The 17,955-nt window shown below is 47.6% G+C and overlaps 1 protein-coding gene and 1 long non-coding RNA gene across 4 annotated transcripts in view; one reads left to right on the top strand and one right to left on the bottom strand.

Moving 5' to 3' along the window:
• Window positions 1-438: 438 nt before the first annotated feature.
• LOC124085474 (uncharacterized) lies at window positions 439-17,266 on the bottom strand. Its single transcript, XR_006849440.2, has 3 exons — window positions 17,129-17,266; window positions 11,358-11,474; window positions 439-6,773 (listed from the first exon to the last, which is right to left on the bottom strand). It is a non-coding gene; the product is annotated as an uncharacterized LOC124085474 (long non-coding RNA).
• An 83-nt stretch (window positions 17,267-17,349) lies between these two features.
• The window catches only part of Tshz2 (teashirt zinc finger homeobox 2), a 435,121-nt gene continuing 434,515 nt past the window's right edge, over window positions 17,350-17,955 (top strand). For all 3 annotated transcript variants that reach the window (XM_046433126.2, XM_058575540.1, XM_046433125.2), the window contains exon 1: window positions 17,350-17,857. In XM_046433126.2, the coding sequence (XP_046289082.1) occupies window positions 17,818-17,857 (40 nt within the window). In that variant the 5' untranslated portion in view covers window positions 17,350-17,817. The remainder of the gene's footprint in view (window positions 17,858-17,955) is intronic.

Here is a 17,955-nt window from a genome sequence, read left to right as displayed (position 1 = left end):
AATAACGGCGGCTTAGCTTCATCGGGCTCTTTCTATATGGTAGGCTCCTTGACAGCATCATGACAGGAAGAACAGCAGTATTGACTTTTATTGAACATTTACTCTGTGCCAGGTACCATATCATGTGTTTGCATGAGCTCATTGTATCCTCACAAAACCTTTCTCAGTCAAGGAGCTGTTATTAACAGCATTTTTTAAAGAGGTCAAGGGCAATATCTTAGAAAATTTGGGTAAATTGCCCAAACTCACGTAGCTATTAAATTATAAATCCAGGGTTCAAAACCATGTCTGTGTAACCTAACACACAAATGCTTAGCTCTTGCATGGGGCAGCCCCAGTGGACTGAAAACTCCAGTCTATAATTTGTTTCCAGTAATGAATCCACAAGAAAGGTAGCACTTGAATGACCTCATGAAGTATGGACAAGGAAACTAGTAATGGGATTATTTAAGAGAGCATTTATTCCAATTGAGAACAGTGTAGCAAAAACTAATAATAAAGTAGAAACCCACTGCACGGTCCCATTTTCCCACCATAACTTGTTGAAAGGGCATTCATCCATCAGTGTTAATCTGATGAAAGCAAAGGAGAAGTCACAAATCCTTCCACTGAAAATGATAGAATTCCAATTCAAAGTGTCTTGAGGAATCCTGGAATGTGTAGACTTGCATCACTGAAAAGGTGGTGGGCAGGACTGCTTCAGGTACAGCTTGATCTAGTGTCATCGAAGACCAGCTTTGTTTCTCTTCACTTTTTCCTCTGTACTTTCCACAGCATCAGCTTCTTCTTCAGGCCTTGAGTGGGTTTCCACTGGCAATTCCAGGGCCTTTTATTTTAGTAGGAAGGACACTACTCCAGTCTTCATATTGTAGTTCAAACAGACCAAGAAAAAATGGCTCCCCCGGAGTGGTATCAAGGAGGAAAGAATCTTCCCTTCCCCCCATGCCCAGAAGCTCTAGAAACTACAGCTCTTGCTGGTTCTATCTAATTTTCTGCCCATCACATGTCCAGTCGTGGTTGAGAGAAATGGGTGAGGTGGGATTATTGGCCCTCTCCAATCCTAAGAGGAGAGACAAGGGTCAATACCACGGGAATGGCGTGGCTGAGCACGGGAGAGAATCAACTGCCCCAAAGCAAACTCCAAATGGTATAATCTGAAAGGGGAAGACGAATGGACGTCAGGCTGCATGAACAACTGGAGTCCATTCTACCCAATGACTCTGGGTTTTGTTCAATTACTGAGTCCCCCAATTTGCCTGATTCATCACCACACTGGAGGCATTTTCTAAACCAACTGCTACATTTCCCTAACATGAGGCCACGTGGTATGTTTTTCTTCTGGAGTTCTCCTGAAGTCCTGGCTTTCAGAAAGCCTCGAGTCTGATCCTTACCTTATCCTCCCTTCTATCAGCTTTGTCTCTCGTCAGCAAAAGATATCAACGCGCTGTATCTCGACTAACATTAGATTCCGGTGTTTCTTCGTGGGGTGGTGTTTCCACGGAAGTTCATTCCATGTTGTTTACTCGACACACGTTGTCTGGAGGGTGTAAACTTTCTTTTTGTGACATTTTGGTCAGAGGCAAAACCTTGTGTCTCAGGGAAGGACACACACAGTTCATTACCACTGGTGAAACGGGAATTTGAAACCCTGAAATAGCTTAGGGTGTCCCCTTCCAGCCACATTACCTACCCCAGAGGAGGGGCATTCTGGGGAACTAGAACCGCCTGGAGGACAGGAGTATATAAGCTTTACCAAACAAATGTGTGCATGACTCCCCTCTTCTCTCTCCTCCCTAAACAGAGGTACTGTTGGATCCACCCAGGAAGGTGTGGAAAGCCCCGCTGCCTTCTGCGACTCCTCCTCTCGCCAGGGGAAGGCAGAATGCAGCCACCTATTGGTTCAGATCCCTGTCCTGCATCTCCTGATGTTACTTGGGGGAGGAGTGTGTGTTTCTGGTCAGGAGAGGGGGCTGGGGTGCACTTGCCTGTGTGCTGAGAGAGAGGCAGGGCACAACCAGCTGGGCAGGGGGGACGATGGGCCGGGCAGGGCACCGGCTCTCAGCTGCCCCGTCTCCACCATGCCCTGCGGCCTATTATCCAGCACATTCCATTTGTGGTCCCTTCCTGGACCCAACCTGCAGTTGTTTTCATGGGTCTTCATGAGAGCCACCTAGACCAAGAGTCTGGAGACCTTCCATCCGCTGCCTTTCAAATGTTTGCCCAACACCTAGTTAGCGGGAGTGGAGGGAATCGGACGTTCTTCTTAAGTTTTTTTTTTTTGCAGAATCAAGACTAATTGTAATTTTACAATTTACTTCCATTGGTTGACAGAGAGTCAATAGTCCAAAAAAAAAAAAAGGAGGATAAAATATTTCCAACTTCTCTGCAGTTGGACTCTTCTTTGTAGTTCTTTTGTGACTTTTTATGAACCGAGCGACTTCTTGGGAGGTATGTTAAAGGTTTATAATTCACAATATAAATCGCGCCCCTTGTAAATCTCAGCTCACCACATGACGAGGTCCTGGAAACCCCCTCACCGCAACTGCCAGCTCCGAGCCGACTACAAATGTGTGTATGTTGGTCACAAAAATTCCAGCAAAAACATTCCGGGGCTAATAAATGTTATGTGTTCCTATCTTGGCCTGCTCCAAGACAGCAGGAAATGTCTCCATCGGAGAAGGGGCCTTCTATATTTTCCCAACTTCCCCCCTCGGGGGGTCTAAGTTCACCATGGTTGGGGATCCCGGGCAGCTGCCCAGCTGACCACCCTCAGTCCACTTCTGAAGGAGCCAGGCAGGCACGATGGAGGGATCTCCGCGTCTCATAGGTGAGCTGCTGGCACTGGGGAATCTGCAGAGTCCAATCCAGAGAGGTTCTTCTGGTTCAGTAAGCGTACTGCAAAGTGTCCTTGGTGGCTGCTCTCTATTGCAGCTATGTGATGTGTCTGATTCAGGAATCAGCAAGCGCGGGCCAGCGATCAGCAGGCTGCTTTTGTGAATAAAGTTTTATTGGAATGCAGTCATGTCCGTCTTTTCCATATTGTCTGTGGCTTCCTTTGCACCCCATCAGCAAAGCTGAGGAGCCGCAACAGAGGCCAGCACAGCCTGGGAAGGGAAAATACTTCCTATGTGGTCCAGTGAGAAATATTCTACCTACCCCTTACCTAATTCTCTAAAGTGATTTTAAAAATGTCATTATTCATTCAATGCAGTTTCTTCAAACTAGGTCCCCCTGATATAAGTTCCTGTGGTTCCTCCCCAAGATACTTGTGACACATGTAATTATCTATTAGCTGGTCATCTGCAGACTGTAAGCTGCGTGGGGACCTCTATTGGATCTGACTGGATTGATCAACAATGCTTTTGACCACACATAACGGCACTTCTGACTGTGACTTAAACAATGAAGATCTGGGTCCTCTCACTTGACAAAACCTGGATGAAATGAGCACAGGCTCGGCAGGAGGCCCTGACTGTGCAAACCTTCGCGGCCCCAGACCTGGACTGTCCTTCCCATCCCACCAGCTCAGCTTGCTGATTCTTTCTCCTCTTGTTGCTTGACAGCTGTGAATCTGTTGCTCTCTGGCTCCCAGTTTCCCACCCCCAGCTCCCAGTATCCCACCCCCCTGTGGATACTCCAAGAGAATAGAAGGGCCAGGAGCCTGAAGGTCTCTCTACTAAAGTTCTGCTTTTAATCCCAGACAGAAAACCACAAGCAGGCTCAGCTCCCCTATTGTACGTCACTGAATAGCGTGAGCACCGTCCTCCCGGCTTCTGGGACCACTCTTGCCCTAGGGCTGGAGCAAAACTGGAGACTAGTGGACATTCCACAGCAATGGTGGGTGGGTGACTGATGGGTGAAGGCAGGAATTACAGACAAAGTCTTCCAAACTTGGTTTACTTTGGTGCCAAACTGGGCGACAGAGAAAGGCAAGAGAAGGGTCCTTCATGGCGGATCTCTTGGGAGTCACCACTCTCTCCCAACTTTTTCATTCTGCAGTTGGGAAATGTGAGATGACGAAGGAGAAAACTGGACACTTAAGTGAATTTTTAAGATTTCTGGTTGTCCCCTCAGCATGCCCCACTTTTCTAGTAACAATGCCCTAATTTGAGGAGCCAACTCTCAATGTGATCTGAATGAGGCCGGTAGCAGCCCAGGCCCTGAAAGAGAGTCCCCGTCACAGATCCATGGTACCCAATCCCTGGCATTGCTGCCTGGTTCAAAGGAGGGTGCAGACCACAGAATGCAACCAAGAGGAGCACAGAATCCTGGCAGGTACTGTCAAGAACCAGGTCGCTGGTGGTCACTGTGGAGAAGCCAGGCTGACAGTGAAATCCACACAGAGGGAACACTGCAGGGCTGTCCTGAGCCTGAGCTAGATATTTTATCTTTCTATTTAAAACTACAGAAAACCCAACCCAATGGCCCTAAGCTGTAAAGAGAATGGTTTTAACTCAATTAACTAGACATGGGGCAGATTTACTCTGGGTGTTTAGCCAGAGAACTAATGATGTCATCCAAACACCATCCATCCATCCATCCATCTATTATCTATCTATCTATCTATCTATCTATCTATCTATCTATCTATCTATCTTCTTCTCTCTTTACTTCATTTATAAGGCAGACCCCCTCATTTTATAAGATAAATGCGAGTAACAATTTTCCCCTCCAGATTCAGTAATTGAGGGAGCTCAAGCAGGGTTTCTGAGATTCAGCTTTATGGGACCCTCCCCTACTCTAGAACTAATCCCTGAGGTCAGTGGGGGAAGGGAGTATGCTGATTGGCTTAGGCCCTGGACTTGCGGGAGGAGTCAACTTCCCCAAAGTCACAGAAATTAAAGGGGGAAGAATTATATCCCCCAGTGAAAATCTGAGCTGTATCTGAAAGAATGGACGGACTGAATTCTGGAAGGGAAAGAAGAGCTCCCACTTAACTAGCAACTCCTGGGCTCATCTGGGTTATGTCCTGCCAGAGTTTTACATTTTGTCCTGAAACTTATTTGACTCAATGTCTCTCCTTTGCAACAAATGGGTACTCATTGTTGGTGGTAAGTGCTATATAGTTGGGGATGGTGATGGGCTGTTTTTCAACCACTTTACCCGTCAACCCAAATCTGCTCCTCCCTCCATTTTTCTCCTTGTGACTTTCTGTATCCTGATATTCTACCTTACTGATTCTGCACATTGCCTCACGATTCCCATGAGAGAGTACGCTCCGTGAAAGTAGAGACTGGGGTTTGTGGTTTTACCCTCGGTGTCTGTATTAATACTTGGCCCATAATATGCACTCGGTACATGTTTGCCAAATGAATGAATGAGTGTGTAGATATATGCATAAATAGCACATATGTAGAAGAGGAAGGGTCTTCAAAAAAGAGCTGATCTACTCTACAGAGAGCACTGGGGTCTCAGGCTCCGGGAGCAAATCCTGTATGCACACTCCTGCTCCATCTTGCATCCTGGCTGCAGGGATTCCCAATCTGCCACCAGCCAGCCTCTCCTCAGTGGTACCATGTGTTTTCCCCAGCTTAGCTGTTTCCTTCAAGTCTCTGGGTGTCCACATTTCTTGAAATATATACTGCCCGTGGATTTGAATTCAGGTTTCAATTTTCATTCCCGGCTGAATAGGGAAGACGCCCGTGATGAATTATTTTACCCACTGAGGGACTTGGGGCTTTATTTCGGCTCTATCCTTGCATCCTTTGTCTCCACTCATACCTCCCACTGGTGCTTCTGGAGTCCTGTCGATAGTCCCAGACCCTCCAATGTGGGCCAGGTCTCATCCCAGTTCTTATTCCAGCTTGGGCCAACAGTCCCCTGGTCTGACTGTTTGCAAGTGGCTCACCTTAGCAGCATTCAGGAGAGGCCCCCAGAGCCCTCTGATGTCCAAGCGGGCTGTGTGTTGGGAGCCCTTCCAGCCAGATGGGAACCAAGGCCATGCCACGGCTCTCAGGCACAGATGGTATCCAGGTGTGGTTTGCTCTGCTGGGCTCCATCTTGGAACTGCTAATGACTCTTCCAGCTGGGGTGGGTCTCCCCATGTGCATTCTGCTCTGTGCCTGTAGGACTGCTGACAATCTCAAGAGTGGCTGGTGGTGATGATTTAAGAACCTGATGCTTCTTCTAAAAATGGCCCTGAAATCCTTCCCTAAGAGGGAATCACAAACTATTCCATGCCACAAAGAAATTCACGGAGCAGGAGCACCGGAACCAAGGCGCTTTGCCAACGCAATGATTGGCAATTCCAAAGTTCGTTTTAGGAAATTTGAAGAAATATAGATGGTTGTTAAGAGTACTTTTAAGTGTACTCAAATTTTTAATTTTGAAATCTTACCCTGCCGTTTAACTCCAGGTTAATGTGAACAAGTCCTGAAATCAGGGTCTCACCAACACAGTCCTCAGAGCAGCCTTGGCAGCAGCAGCGAGGAACTTACTGACTTGAAAATCTTGGGGTCTAGGCCAGACCGGCTGAGCCTGAGGCTCTGGAGGGGACCCAGTGACGTAGGTTCTGACAAGTTGCCCAGAGGCACTCAAGTTTGAAAATCATGGACAAACTCCGATCTGGGTTTCTTCCTGTATCAAGTTGATAGAACTCAGGCTTCATCAGGTGGTGGTAAGAATTAGATTTGATAGATTTTGCATGTCAGGCATTTAGCACAGCGTCTGGCACCTTGTATGTGTTCGATATGTGACAGCAACAATTAAGGTTCTTCTTATTATTGGATTTCTCTTCCAGGTGACCCACGAATCAGTAGAGTTGTCACGTCTACCTGTGAAATAACAAAGAAGGAAGATAGTTTAATATAAATCATTCTAACAATAGCTAATTTATTGAGCTCCTCCCCTGAGCCAAGCACGTGGCTAAGGGCTTCACAAACACCGTCTTTGATGCTTGTTAGAAGAAACCACTACGAGATGAGCGCACTCATCCTTCACCTTGCACAGGTAAGAAACCATGTTTGGACAGTAAGTCACCTGCTCAGCATAATGCAGGTGGTGAGCAGAAGTTAGAGTAACCTGCCCAGGGCCCAGGTTAGTGAGGACATCACTACAAAGCCACTCTAAAGTGCTTGGAACTGGTACCATGAAAGTGGCTGTATTTGTAACCACAATATCATTTAACAAATCTCAATGAAGTATGGGGAATGTAGCCCCATACTAGGGCATTCAACCAGCAGGTGCAAGGCCTCAAGTTCAATCTCTAGAACGCGCGTGCGTGCACACACACAACCACAATCAAATAAAATTCTGACCACTAACACACATATTAATGTATTAACCACTAATTGATTACAGAAGAAGTTTCTAGACCATGGGTTTGCTTGAAGTTATTGTTTTTATTATTTTTTTAAGAGGAACAAAGAGGATCCTGTGGTTGTCCTCCTTAAAGTCTTCCATGACTGTTCGTTTCTGGCGAGTCTCATGGGTTGTACAGCCAGGAAGGGGAATGACTTTGGAGGCCAGAGTTAAGGACAGCCCAGCCTGTGGAATCTGTTTCTTTCGGGCTGCAGTTTGGAGCACTGACCACCTGAGCCCAAAGATCTGTCCAGAGAGTCAACTTTGAAAAAAGTTCTCTTTATCCATGAAGGTCAATGTTCAGGTGCAGGTTAAAAGGAGGAAATGTGGAAATGTGACCCATAATTACTGTTTAGCATGTGTTAGCAGTTGTACATACTAAAATGGGTTTCTTGGCCCATGCTGAATGCCAAATGTATGCCATTTTTTTCATACCACACAGACACACACACACACAAAAAAAAAATCTGGCACATAAAATATCAATGACATTCTATAAAATAATTTTGAAAAATGGGTAAAATCACATGTATATCAAAGGAATTTCAGAACGAGCTGCTGATTTGTAAAATGAATCTATTTAAAAACCCTTCAAAATCATGTTGCAGAGTAAAATATATGTTTATTCAATGCAAAGTGCTCATTTTATCCAAGAAAATGTTGAAGGGCACAAATAGGCCAGGAACAAAAACCCTGGAGATTTTCTCATTTAAGAGAAGCCAGTAACTTTGTCTTTCATTGGAGAGTTTCTGCCTAAATCTCAGAAGCAGGACCTCAGAGACATGACCAGATGCTGGGTTTATTGGAGAACGTCCCCAATTCCTAAAATGACAGTATGGACAATAGCCCCCCTAGGCCAACGGTAGTTCTGGCTGCTGCCTTATATTTGATTCCATTTTCCCCTCTTAGCTCCTCCCCAGCTCGCTCTTGAAAGGCCTTCTGTTCTGTCAGCCATGATGACATCTGCTGGCGGACACAGGAAGTCATAAATCTGTGGGTCCCCTCTCAACCAAACCTTGTTAATGCTGCCATTTATCACCGGGGCTGGGGTGCCGTCTCTGGAGGGCTGGGCGCAGCGTCCATTCCTCCCATACCCCTCTCCCAAGAGAGCAGCCGTGTTCCAAGCAGCCAGTTTCTCATCTTCCATTCGCAGAACTGAAAGTCAGGCAGATGCAAACCCATCGCCAGAGCAGGCTCTTGGAAAGAAGCCACGACTCCAGGCAACAATAGCCTCCACTGGATGCTCGGGGGCTGGAGCGAGGCAGTTCTCACCCAGCTCTGCCCCCTCCTCATTTTCAGCAGGCCCCTGCCTGCTGCTAAGAGAAGGGTGGACATTTGTCCCCCACCCGACCCCGCTGTCTCAGCCCTGCTTTAAGGGCAAGCTTGCAATAGGGTGAGTTGAAAGAGGATTATTCGCACTCAGAGTTTCTTTTCTTCTGAACTAATGCAGGAGATGTCCAGGTTGCATTTCTGAGAAGTTCGTGATGTCCTAAGACCTCCATGTCACTTTTGCTACTCAAAGTGGGGTCTCTCGGTCAGCCACACCAGCATCCCTGGTCAGAGCTTGTTGGAAACGCTGCCACTCAGATGTGCTGGAGTTTTACAGAATCGGAAGCCACATTTTAAACCAGCCCTCAGGTGATACCTGCACAAGTCCAAGTTTGTGCACTGTGCTCCACACCGGGCTCCTCTCCTTGGTGCCCTTGACACTTGGGGCCAGATCCTTTTAAGTCTGCAGAGGTCTTCCCTGGGCAGGGTAGACATTCAGCAGTATTCTTGGCCTCTACCCATTGGATGCCAGCGGCACCCCTGAGTTGTGATAACCCCAAAGATCTCCAGGCATTGTCAAATGTCCCCCAGGGGAGGGGGAAATTCACCTGTGTTGAGACCTTGGAAACTCGAAGTGTGTTCTGTGGACAGCTTCAATGTCACCTGGGACTTTGTTACAAAACACACATTCCAGACCCCACCCAGATGGGCAAAACCAGGAGCGTTAGCAGGGCCCAGAAATCTGTTTAAACTCTCTGGGAGACACAGGCACTCTGAGGTCTAAAGTCATGCAGTGAATCAGTATTTGGTTACGTAGAAGTCATAGAGGCCACAGCATCACCAAGAGGCTGCAGGACATGGGGGTTAAGAGCACAAAACTGGAGCCACACAAGAAGAGTTTGCAGCCACCCTTCCCCCTGTGATATCTCCATAACCTTGACTAAGTTACCTGACCTTTCTGTGCCTCAGTTTCCTCATGTGTAAAATGGGGACAACAAAAGCACTATTCCTTATCAAACTGTTTAGTAATGAATAAGCTCTTATGTTAAAGTGCTTAAAACAGTGCTTGGCACCAAGGCTTCGTACATGTCCCCAACTAGTATTATCTTCACATCACTTGCCTGTCTTGCCCCAGCTTCCTGGATCACTTTCTAAAAATAGGTGTCCTTGCAAATGTAGGTAACTGGGGGAAAGTGAGCTTCTCCCTCCGTGTGGATTAGACGGAACCTCAGGTAGATCTGCAGGCACACGGTAAACAGCAGTCGATCAACGCAAGCTTAGAAAGTAATGAAAAGGCTAATGATGGAGGCAGGGTGCTTTGCAGATGCCAGGAGTTTTTTCCTTTATTCTTATGATTCTGTCTACACCCCTCCTGAAGTCAGTCTTATAACTATTCCCATTTCAAATATGCAAAACCGAGGCCCAGAGAGGTTACAGAACATGCCCAAGGTCATTGTCTTAGTAAGCAGTGAAAGTCTTCTCTACACGTTGGTCTTCCTGATTCCAAACCCACACCCATCTTTCTTCCCAGGTGCCTTCCTGGTCTGCACACAGAGATCATAGTCTTAAGATTGAGAGGACCATCCTGATTTCAAGCATTCTGCCTCACCTTGTACTTAAGACACTCATCAGCATCAGAGCACGTCTTATTTTCTTTAAAAATTCGAGCTATGGTAATCACGAGACCTCTGCTTCACAGCCCCACTAGAGAGCCACCTGGAAAGAAGGTGAAGGGACCCCCAAGTGACCATACAAGTGGGGAGAGAGAGGACAAAATTCAGGAATGCAAAAGACTTAGAAGCAAGAACTAAATACATTAGAACAGACAGGACTAGCAGAGAACATGCAGCTGAGAGACCTGGAGCCAGGTTTGGGCGAGCCCCGCATTCCACGGGTATTTACTCTGGTCTGCTGTGTGCCTGGCACTATGGACACTGCATTGAAGAGTCTCTGCCTTTGGCCTGCTGAAGGTCACAGTCTGGGGATTCAAATCTGGAGGACATTGCCCAGCACTATGCCATTTCTTCACCCCCCAGCTGACCACTAGCCCCCAGCACCATGGGGGGCAGGAGTGGGCGGGTCACACCCCAGCTCTCTCACCCTGTAGGAGGGCATCTCCAAGGAACACGATCCACATGGACCCCAGCACTGCCCAGCAGGACTGTGCTCAGCTGCTCAGTGACAACCATTGGCTAGTACAGCCTGTCTTCCAGGTCCTATTCACTTCCTGTTCCCCAGCTGGAGTTTTCTAATTAAAAAAAAAAATTCCCCCAAGCAGACGACTTGCTAACAAATCTTGACCTCAGGGTCCCCACCCTTTAATCTCAGGAAAGCAAGAGCAAGACAGAAGACTTCTAGAAAGGTTTGCAGCAATCCCAGGCTACCCGACCATTTGAAGCCTGTGGGTTCTCCTTAGCTGGGTTGACTGTCTTGCAAGGTTTAGGAGAAAAGACAAGCTGTATTGTTGGGTGAAAACAGCATTCAGGACAAGTCACTTTGACATCATCCTAGCAAGCAGGGGTGGAATCTCATGAAATTTTAAGGACAATAGGATGCTTAATGCCTAATCATAACAGATAAGACATGCTCCGGATAAGACAAAAAGGTGTTCTCAGATCGAATTATATCATTCTGTATTTGCTTCTGAAAGTTGAGGGCACCTTTGGGCACACAGTTCTAGTGAGTCCAGGAAGATGAGGTTGATACACAGTTGAGCTGGCATAAAATATACCAGAGCCTGGGACTTAAAGGCTGCTGTCACGTGATTCCCAGGCTGTTCCGGTCCTTACCTTCACTTAATGTCTTCCTGTGGTTAATGAAGTTCAGCAATGGATTACTGGGCCAAAGACTTGTTATGGATTCCTCAGCAGTAGCAAAACACTGTCACCAGCTATAGGTAGCCAACTCTAGGGGAGAAACGTGATAGATGTTAATGCTCACCCCTCCATACCCCCAATCTGCCCACTCAGCAACCATCCTGTCTAAAATATACATAATGCTTAATTGCTGTTGAAGAATTCTACATTTAGCCAAATCACACGGATTTTTAAAAATAAGCCAAATAATTTTTAGAGGATGCATTCTCAGAAACAAGCTTTCCAATGCCTGAGTGCCCACACACATTACTGGCACCAACCTCACTTCCTGTTAGAATGCACACATCCACCAAGATAACGCTGCCCGTGTTGGTTGAGCAAGCCTCTCCAATGGACCAGGTGTTTTAGGATGCACATGAATAAATTAGCACTTACCAAAAACTTGGAAGAATAAAATCCAAACTCTAAGATATGATGAGGGAGCTGCTCTGTGATGGAGACTACCCACCTCTCCTGCATCATCTCTGTTTTCCGTTGCCTGGCTGGACCTCCAACTGAGCCCTGAAGGATGTGTCCTTTTTACTCTGAAGCCCTGTCATGGCTTCCATTTCCAGGGCCTGATTCCTGGTTAACTGCAGCCAGATCTCAGTTTAAATGTTACCTCCTCAGATCCCTTCCCTACCCTAACCCCAGAGTGGACCCCGGATCCACTCCTTACTCTCTACCCAACCACCCCACATTATTTTCTTCCTGTCACTCTCTGTGACCCAGGACTGCCCCTGTCTGACTCCAACAACAACATGTTGTACCAGGTGTCATCAGAGGGTAGCAATGACCAGAGATTGCTAACTTGAAGTTTTCACAAAATAGTTAATGGGACAAGGAATATCCTGAACAAGTCAAATGACATAAGAGGAAGTCAATGAATTATATTCTCAAGGGCAAAATCCTATGGTACACTGGCTCTCAAATTTAGCTGCACACTGGAACCACCTGGGAGCTTTAAAAAGTACTGATGGCTGGACCACCCACTGGCCCTGGGCTGATGGAATGGCTCTGGGGTAAGATGGGACACTGGGGTTTTTAAATTGCCAGTTGATTATAATGTAAAGCAAAGTTTGAGAACATTGCTTTTTTTTTTTTTTAACATGAAGCACCGTGTGCCTAGAGATGCAGAAGTACACAAATCTGCAGCGTATGGCTAATTGATGTCCACGGATGGAATGCACTGCAGTGACCAGCACCCTTCTAGGAACACCACCAGCCAGTAAATGTCCTCGTTGCATCTTCCTGGAGTCTGGGTAGCACAGGCAAACAAGGACAGCGACATAAACCACACTACAATACCACGTGGGCTAGGCAGGGGCTCCTAGGTTTCTAGAGGGGGTACTGAGGAGACCTTTCCACCCACCCCTGTGAGAAAATCCAAGATCAGATGCCCTTTTCTGTTCCTTGTATAAAAAAAAAAAGAAAAGAAAAAGAAAGAAAGAAAAAAAAAAACCTGTCCAAACTTCTCTTGTTACACAATTCTATTTTGTACAGGAAAGTTTCCCATGCCTGGCACCTTATCCGAACCGCCTGGGAACTTTAAAATTTTCAGAGCTTCTGGCCCCACCCTGGGATCTAATTTAGTAAGTCTGGGGTGGAGCCTGGGCTTTTTTATCTTAAAAAAATAATAAAAATTCCCAGGTGATTTTGATGCTCAGCCCGTGTGGGAACGACCCTTTCAGGAGGCTGGCTGAATCCTGTCAATCAGTTCATGCCCTTACACATCCCGAAGTCGTAACACAAGATCCTAGGAAGCTGAATTCCCTGGGACTTCGACACAGCATTACTATAAGACACCAGCTCTTAGAAGAAGTGTCCCAGAGTGCCAGAGCCTGTGGTTTAGCACAGTGCTATGCCAACCTACACATACCTGGACTACCTTTCTCCATCCTGCCTTCTTCACACCCACCTCAACCATATGTGCTCTTTCTTGTTCCTTAATATATTTTATTTTTCAGACTCCACTAAATGGTTTAAAATCTGAGATTGCTACCAAAAATGAAAAGCAATATCTTTCACTAAAATAGAAGGTAATCCTAAAGTGAGTTCAGTGAAAACCATTTTGTGAAAATCTGGCTACAGATACTTGCCACATCCCAACCATCTGAGCCTGAGATTTGCAGTCTGGGTAGAAGAACAGGAGTCAGCAAATGTTAGGTGCTAGGGTGGGGGTGGGGGGTGGGGGTGGAACACTCACACTAAATGGAAACTGTCTCAAATTGAAAGGTGTCAGGAAGGGAATAACTTTCTCACTGTGTGAATCAGTGTTATTTAATGTCATGTCTACACCACTCCAAAACATCTGGTCACCATTGTGTTACACATTCCACTGGTGTGGTCAAAAACTTCTTTGTTGATAACTAACTGCTGAATGTTCTGTATTTCTAGCAATGGGAAAAATTAAAAATTAATAAAAGAACACTCCAGCAACAAGTTGGTAGCCAGCCAGAGGTTGGTATTGCCTCCCATTACCTACCCAGACATTGAGGAGCAGGAGGGAGTGCAGTTGAGATTCCAAAAAGGATGCTGGAGAGAATCGGGGAGAGATTCCGCAGCCCATGTCACCTTGTCCTATCTCTCCCTCCTGATTCTCCCCAAGATTGGACTCTGTTGCCTAATTCCCTCTTTTCTTGGCCTGAGTGTCCTGGTTTGTTATCAGAGAAGCTTTTTGGAAGAGAGGGTCCTGCCTTGTATATTCAGCTCTACAGGAGCTTGGGGCAAAGCCTGTTAGACCTATCACACAGTGTGAGCAGCCGACCAACAGGCCCTGGGCTTGTAGAGAGAAGGGCAAGGTCCTGTGAGTGTCCCTGCAGCCTCTGCCCTCTTTCTGTTCAGGCCTGAAGTCCACTGAATCTCAAGGTTCTAAAACTGGCTCCTCATCTGTGACACTGTGAGATTTTACTCAATAGCCCTGCACTCTGTACAATTGCACTGGGCGATTCGAATGGTATCCTTCTGCTGATGTTGCCAATGATAAATAGGGCTTACTCTGCCTGGGCTGGAGTGGGTGGGCTTGGTCATGTGGGAGGCCATGATGGGGATGATTAGGGCCGTGACTTAACAACTTAGATGACACTAGTGAGGTGGACAAGTATGTAGGGATGTTAACAATGATGAGACAGACTTTGCAAACAGGGACGGCAACACATTGTGGCTAACAAGTAGCATGGGAAAGTCAAGTTTCCTATAGCCTAAAGGAAGTGTTAAGACAGATATTGGTGGAATTAGTCATGCCTGATAATTGCACATGAAAGGGCAAAGGGGGCAGGTGGGTGGGTTGTAGGTGGGAGGCATCCCAGGCTCCATGGTCAGGCCTCACTTGGGGTGGGTCAATGGGGAGGAAAAAGGAACAGGTATGGGTGAAATTCCATCACAATAGTCACAAAGACAAGTCCCTTCTTGGGACCCTAAATTATATTAATATGTAAGCATGACTTGGTTTATACAGTTAGCAATATCAGGTTTGCCTGATTTTAAAAAAAGGGTTTTTTTTGTTTTGTTTTTGTTTTTTTGGCAGAAATTCTTATACTGCAGTGCACAGGGGAGTCATTTATGGGGCTGGGGTTGATCATTCAAAATGTAGATTCCTAAGCTGTCATCTGGAATCTTCTGATTTTGAAGGTCCGAGATAGTAGTGCTCAATCAGGGGCAATTTTGCTCCCAGGGGACATTGAACAATCTGAAGTCATTTTTTTTTTTTTTTTTGGTGGCAAATGGGGTAGAAGGGTCTGTCCTCTGGTGGGTAGTGGCCAGGGATGCTGCTAACATTTTGCCTTGTGCCCCTTCCAACACAGAAAGATCTGGCCCCAAATGCCAATACTACCATAGTGAGAAAAACTTATTCCAGGGTAAGGACCAGGAATGTGCATCTTCATGAGGGCCTAGAGGTAGAGATCTTAATGCAGAAAGCAGAAGCATTTGGACTTTGCCTGTCTTTTGAAGAGAGGGCCTCTGTGTGAATTCCCTTTCTTCATGTTTAGAACTCAGCTTGGACTTGCCTCGCCCAACCCTCCTGCTCACCATCCTTCCTCTCTACAGGTTCCCCACCAGTTCCAAGACACCCCCACCACCTGCATCCCTCACCTCTGACTTGTTTGCTCTCCCACTGAATGGAGAGTTCCCTGAGGGCAGGGTTCAGATCACCCTGCTCACAGATGGGTCCACAGCACCTTGAGCAGTGCCTGGCCTGCAGAGGCACTCAAAGATCACACACTGGCTTCAGTCTGGCTCAGCTGGAGTGATGTCTCCAGCATGGACTCTGGAGTCACCTCCCCCTTCGGGGCCTATCACAGTGCCAGGTTTTTAACATCTTCCTGGGGCTCATTGATCTGAAACTACAGTGTATATGTGTTTGCTTACTTTTCATCCAGCCCACAAAATTTTGGGGAGGGGTTCCCTAACAAAATGCCTTGGGCTTTTCCATCACTGGGGAAATAATAGAACAAAAGAGGCAAAAATCTTGTCTTCTCAACAGAGCTTATATTCTAGAGAGGGTCTCGGACAATTAGCCGAAGAGAAAACTGTACATAACATGTGCCACACTGATAAGCCCAAAATAAAAAAGGAGAAATGGGATGAGGAGTATGTTGGGGTGGGGGGGATTGTAAGGTGGACCTCTGGGAGAAGGTGGCATGTAAGCAAAGACGAGATATCAGGGGGCTACTTGTCTGCTCTCTCCCAGTATAATATAAACACCAATAGGGCTAGGACTTTCCCTTTCTCTATGGCTGTTGTGTCTCCACAATAGGTACATAGTAAGCGCTCAATAAACACTGTTCAAAGGAACAAAAAGACACTATGAGATTTGTCTATCAAAAGGCCAAGGGAGGTTTTCTTTTAAATGACCATCCATTGATAAGCAAGAAGGTGGGAGGGACAGAGTTACTAAAAGGGGCTGGCAGGACATTTTAGGGAGTCAGGTTAGGGCTTAGAGAATGGAGGTCATCTTTGGATAAGGTCCCCTACTCCTACTCTGCTCTAAGCAAAAGATATTGTTGCTGATCCCCCGCTGGTCAGGCCCTCTGGCCCTCTGTGCGCTTCTCCCCAGCTTCCAAGTTTAACCACCAGCCTGTTCCCTTTCCTCCTTATCCCCTCCTCCCCACCTGCACCCCTCTCCCCACCCCCACTCCCCATTTTCCACTACCCCCTCACTTCCCTGCCCCCTCCCCTTCCCCCTCCGGGAGGGGTGTCCCGGCGCCGGGTGGGCACGCCCTCTCCAACGCCAGGAGTGCGCTGCCAGAGCAGGGGCTTGGCAGGCCGGGGTCTCCTGCCTCCAGCCCCTCTCCCCGGCGGGACGCTGTCCCTTTAATAGACTCCCTCTGCCTGGCGCTCTGCGGCTGGGGAGTAAATTTCTCCCTGTCATCAGGTCGCGGGGAGAGGAGGAGGAGGAGGAGTTTGTTAATGTTCAGTTTGTTCAGCGGGATCGATGTTTGCTGGCATCGCCTCGCCCTGTCTTGTGTGTGTGAGAGAGTGCGTGTGTGTTTGTGTGTGTGTGTGTGTGTGTGCATATGTGGGGGGTGTGAGTGTGTGTGGGAGAGGAAGCGAGAGTGCGTGCGTGTGTCTGTGTGTGCGCGCGTGTGTGTGTGTGTGTGTGTGTGTGTGTGAGTGAATTCCAGATTTTCTGTCTTTCCCAAACCCGCGCCTGTCCTCTCGCATATCACTCACAGACGGGGATCTGACAGCAGCCACAGACCTACCGTGAGTGATCTCTCCCCCTGCGCGAGTCCGCCATCGAGATCTGGGAGGAGGAGGAGGAGGAGGAGGAGGAGGAAGAGGAGAGGAGGTGGAGGAGGAGGTGGAGGAGGAGGAGGAGGTGGAGGAGGAGGAGGGAAAGAGGAGAAGGAAGAAGAAGAAGAAGAAAAAGAAGAAGAAGAAACCTACTACCTTCCCAGGATTGGGGTTTTTCCCCTTATCTTTACGCGCGCGTGTGCGTGTGGCGCGTGTGCGCCCCCGGTCCCTTCCATCTGAACCCGGTCTTGGATGTTTAATAAAGAAATCAAGTGTCTCACCAGTCACAAAAAAAAAAAAAAAAAAAAAAAAAAAAAGCGCAAAAACAACAACAAAAAAAATTCCAAAAGCAAAAAACAAAAAGAGAGAGGAGAGAGAGAGGAAAAAAACAAAACAAAACAAACAAACAAGGCAGAGCCAACCTCCACTTCAAACCAGCCGGCACAAGCCACCGTGTCTGCCACCCAGAGAGGGGGGTCTCTGGCCCGTGGTGGAGGAGTTACTGGGGGGATCGTCAGGGGGACAGAGGCCGAGTGACGTCCTAGGAGCCACCGGGCAAGAGGCGGAGGAGACCCAGAGAGGCGAGAGAGACAGCGGGCCCCCGCGCGCGGCTCGGGGCTGGGGCGCCAGAAGTGGGACTGGAGCGAAGTAGAGCGATATGCCAAGGCGGAAACAGCAGGCACCCCGGCGGGCGGCAGGTAAGAGAACAGCTCCGCTCGGGGCTGGCCCGGCGGCCTCGCGCCCAGCTCCTCGCCAGCCCTCCTGGCCCCGGGGCGCCCGGGGCGCCACCCCTGCA

Source organism: Marmota monax, unplaced genomic scaffold (genome assembly GCF_021218885.2).
Source record: "Marmota monax isolate L192 unplaced genomic scaffold, Marmota_monax_Labrador192_F-V1.1 WCK01_AAM20220418_F8-fsc00014, whole genome shotgun sequence".
Taxonomy (NCBI): Eukaryota; Metazoa; Chordata; class Mammalia; order Rodentia; family Sciuridae; genus Marmota; species Marmota monax.
Note: the sequence above shows the minus strand (reverse complement) of the source record. Positions and strands in the feature narration are given on the sequence as shown.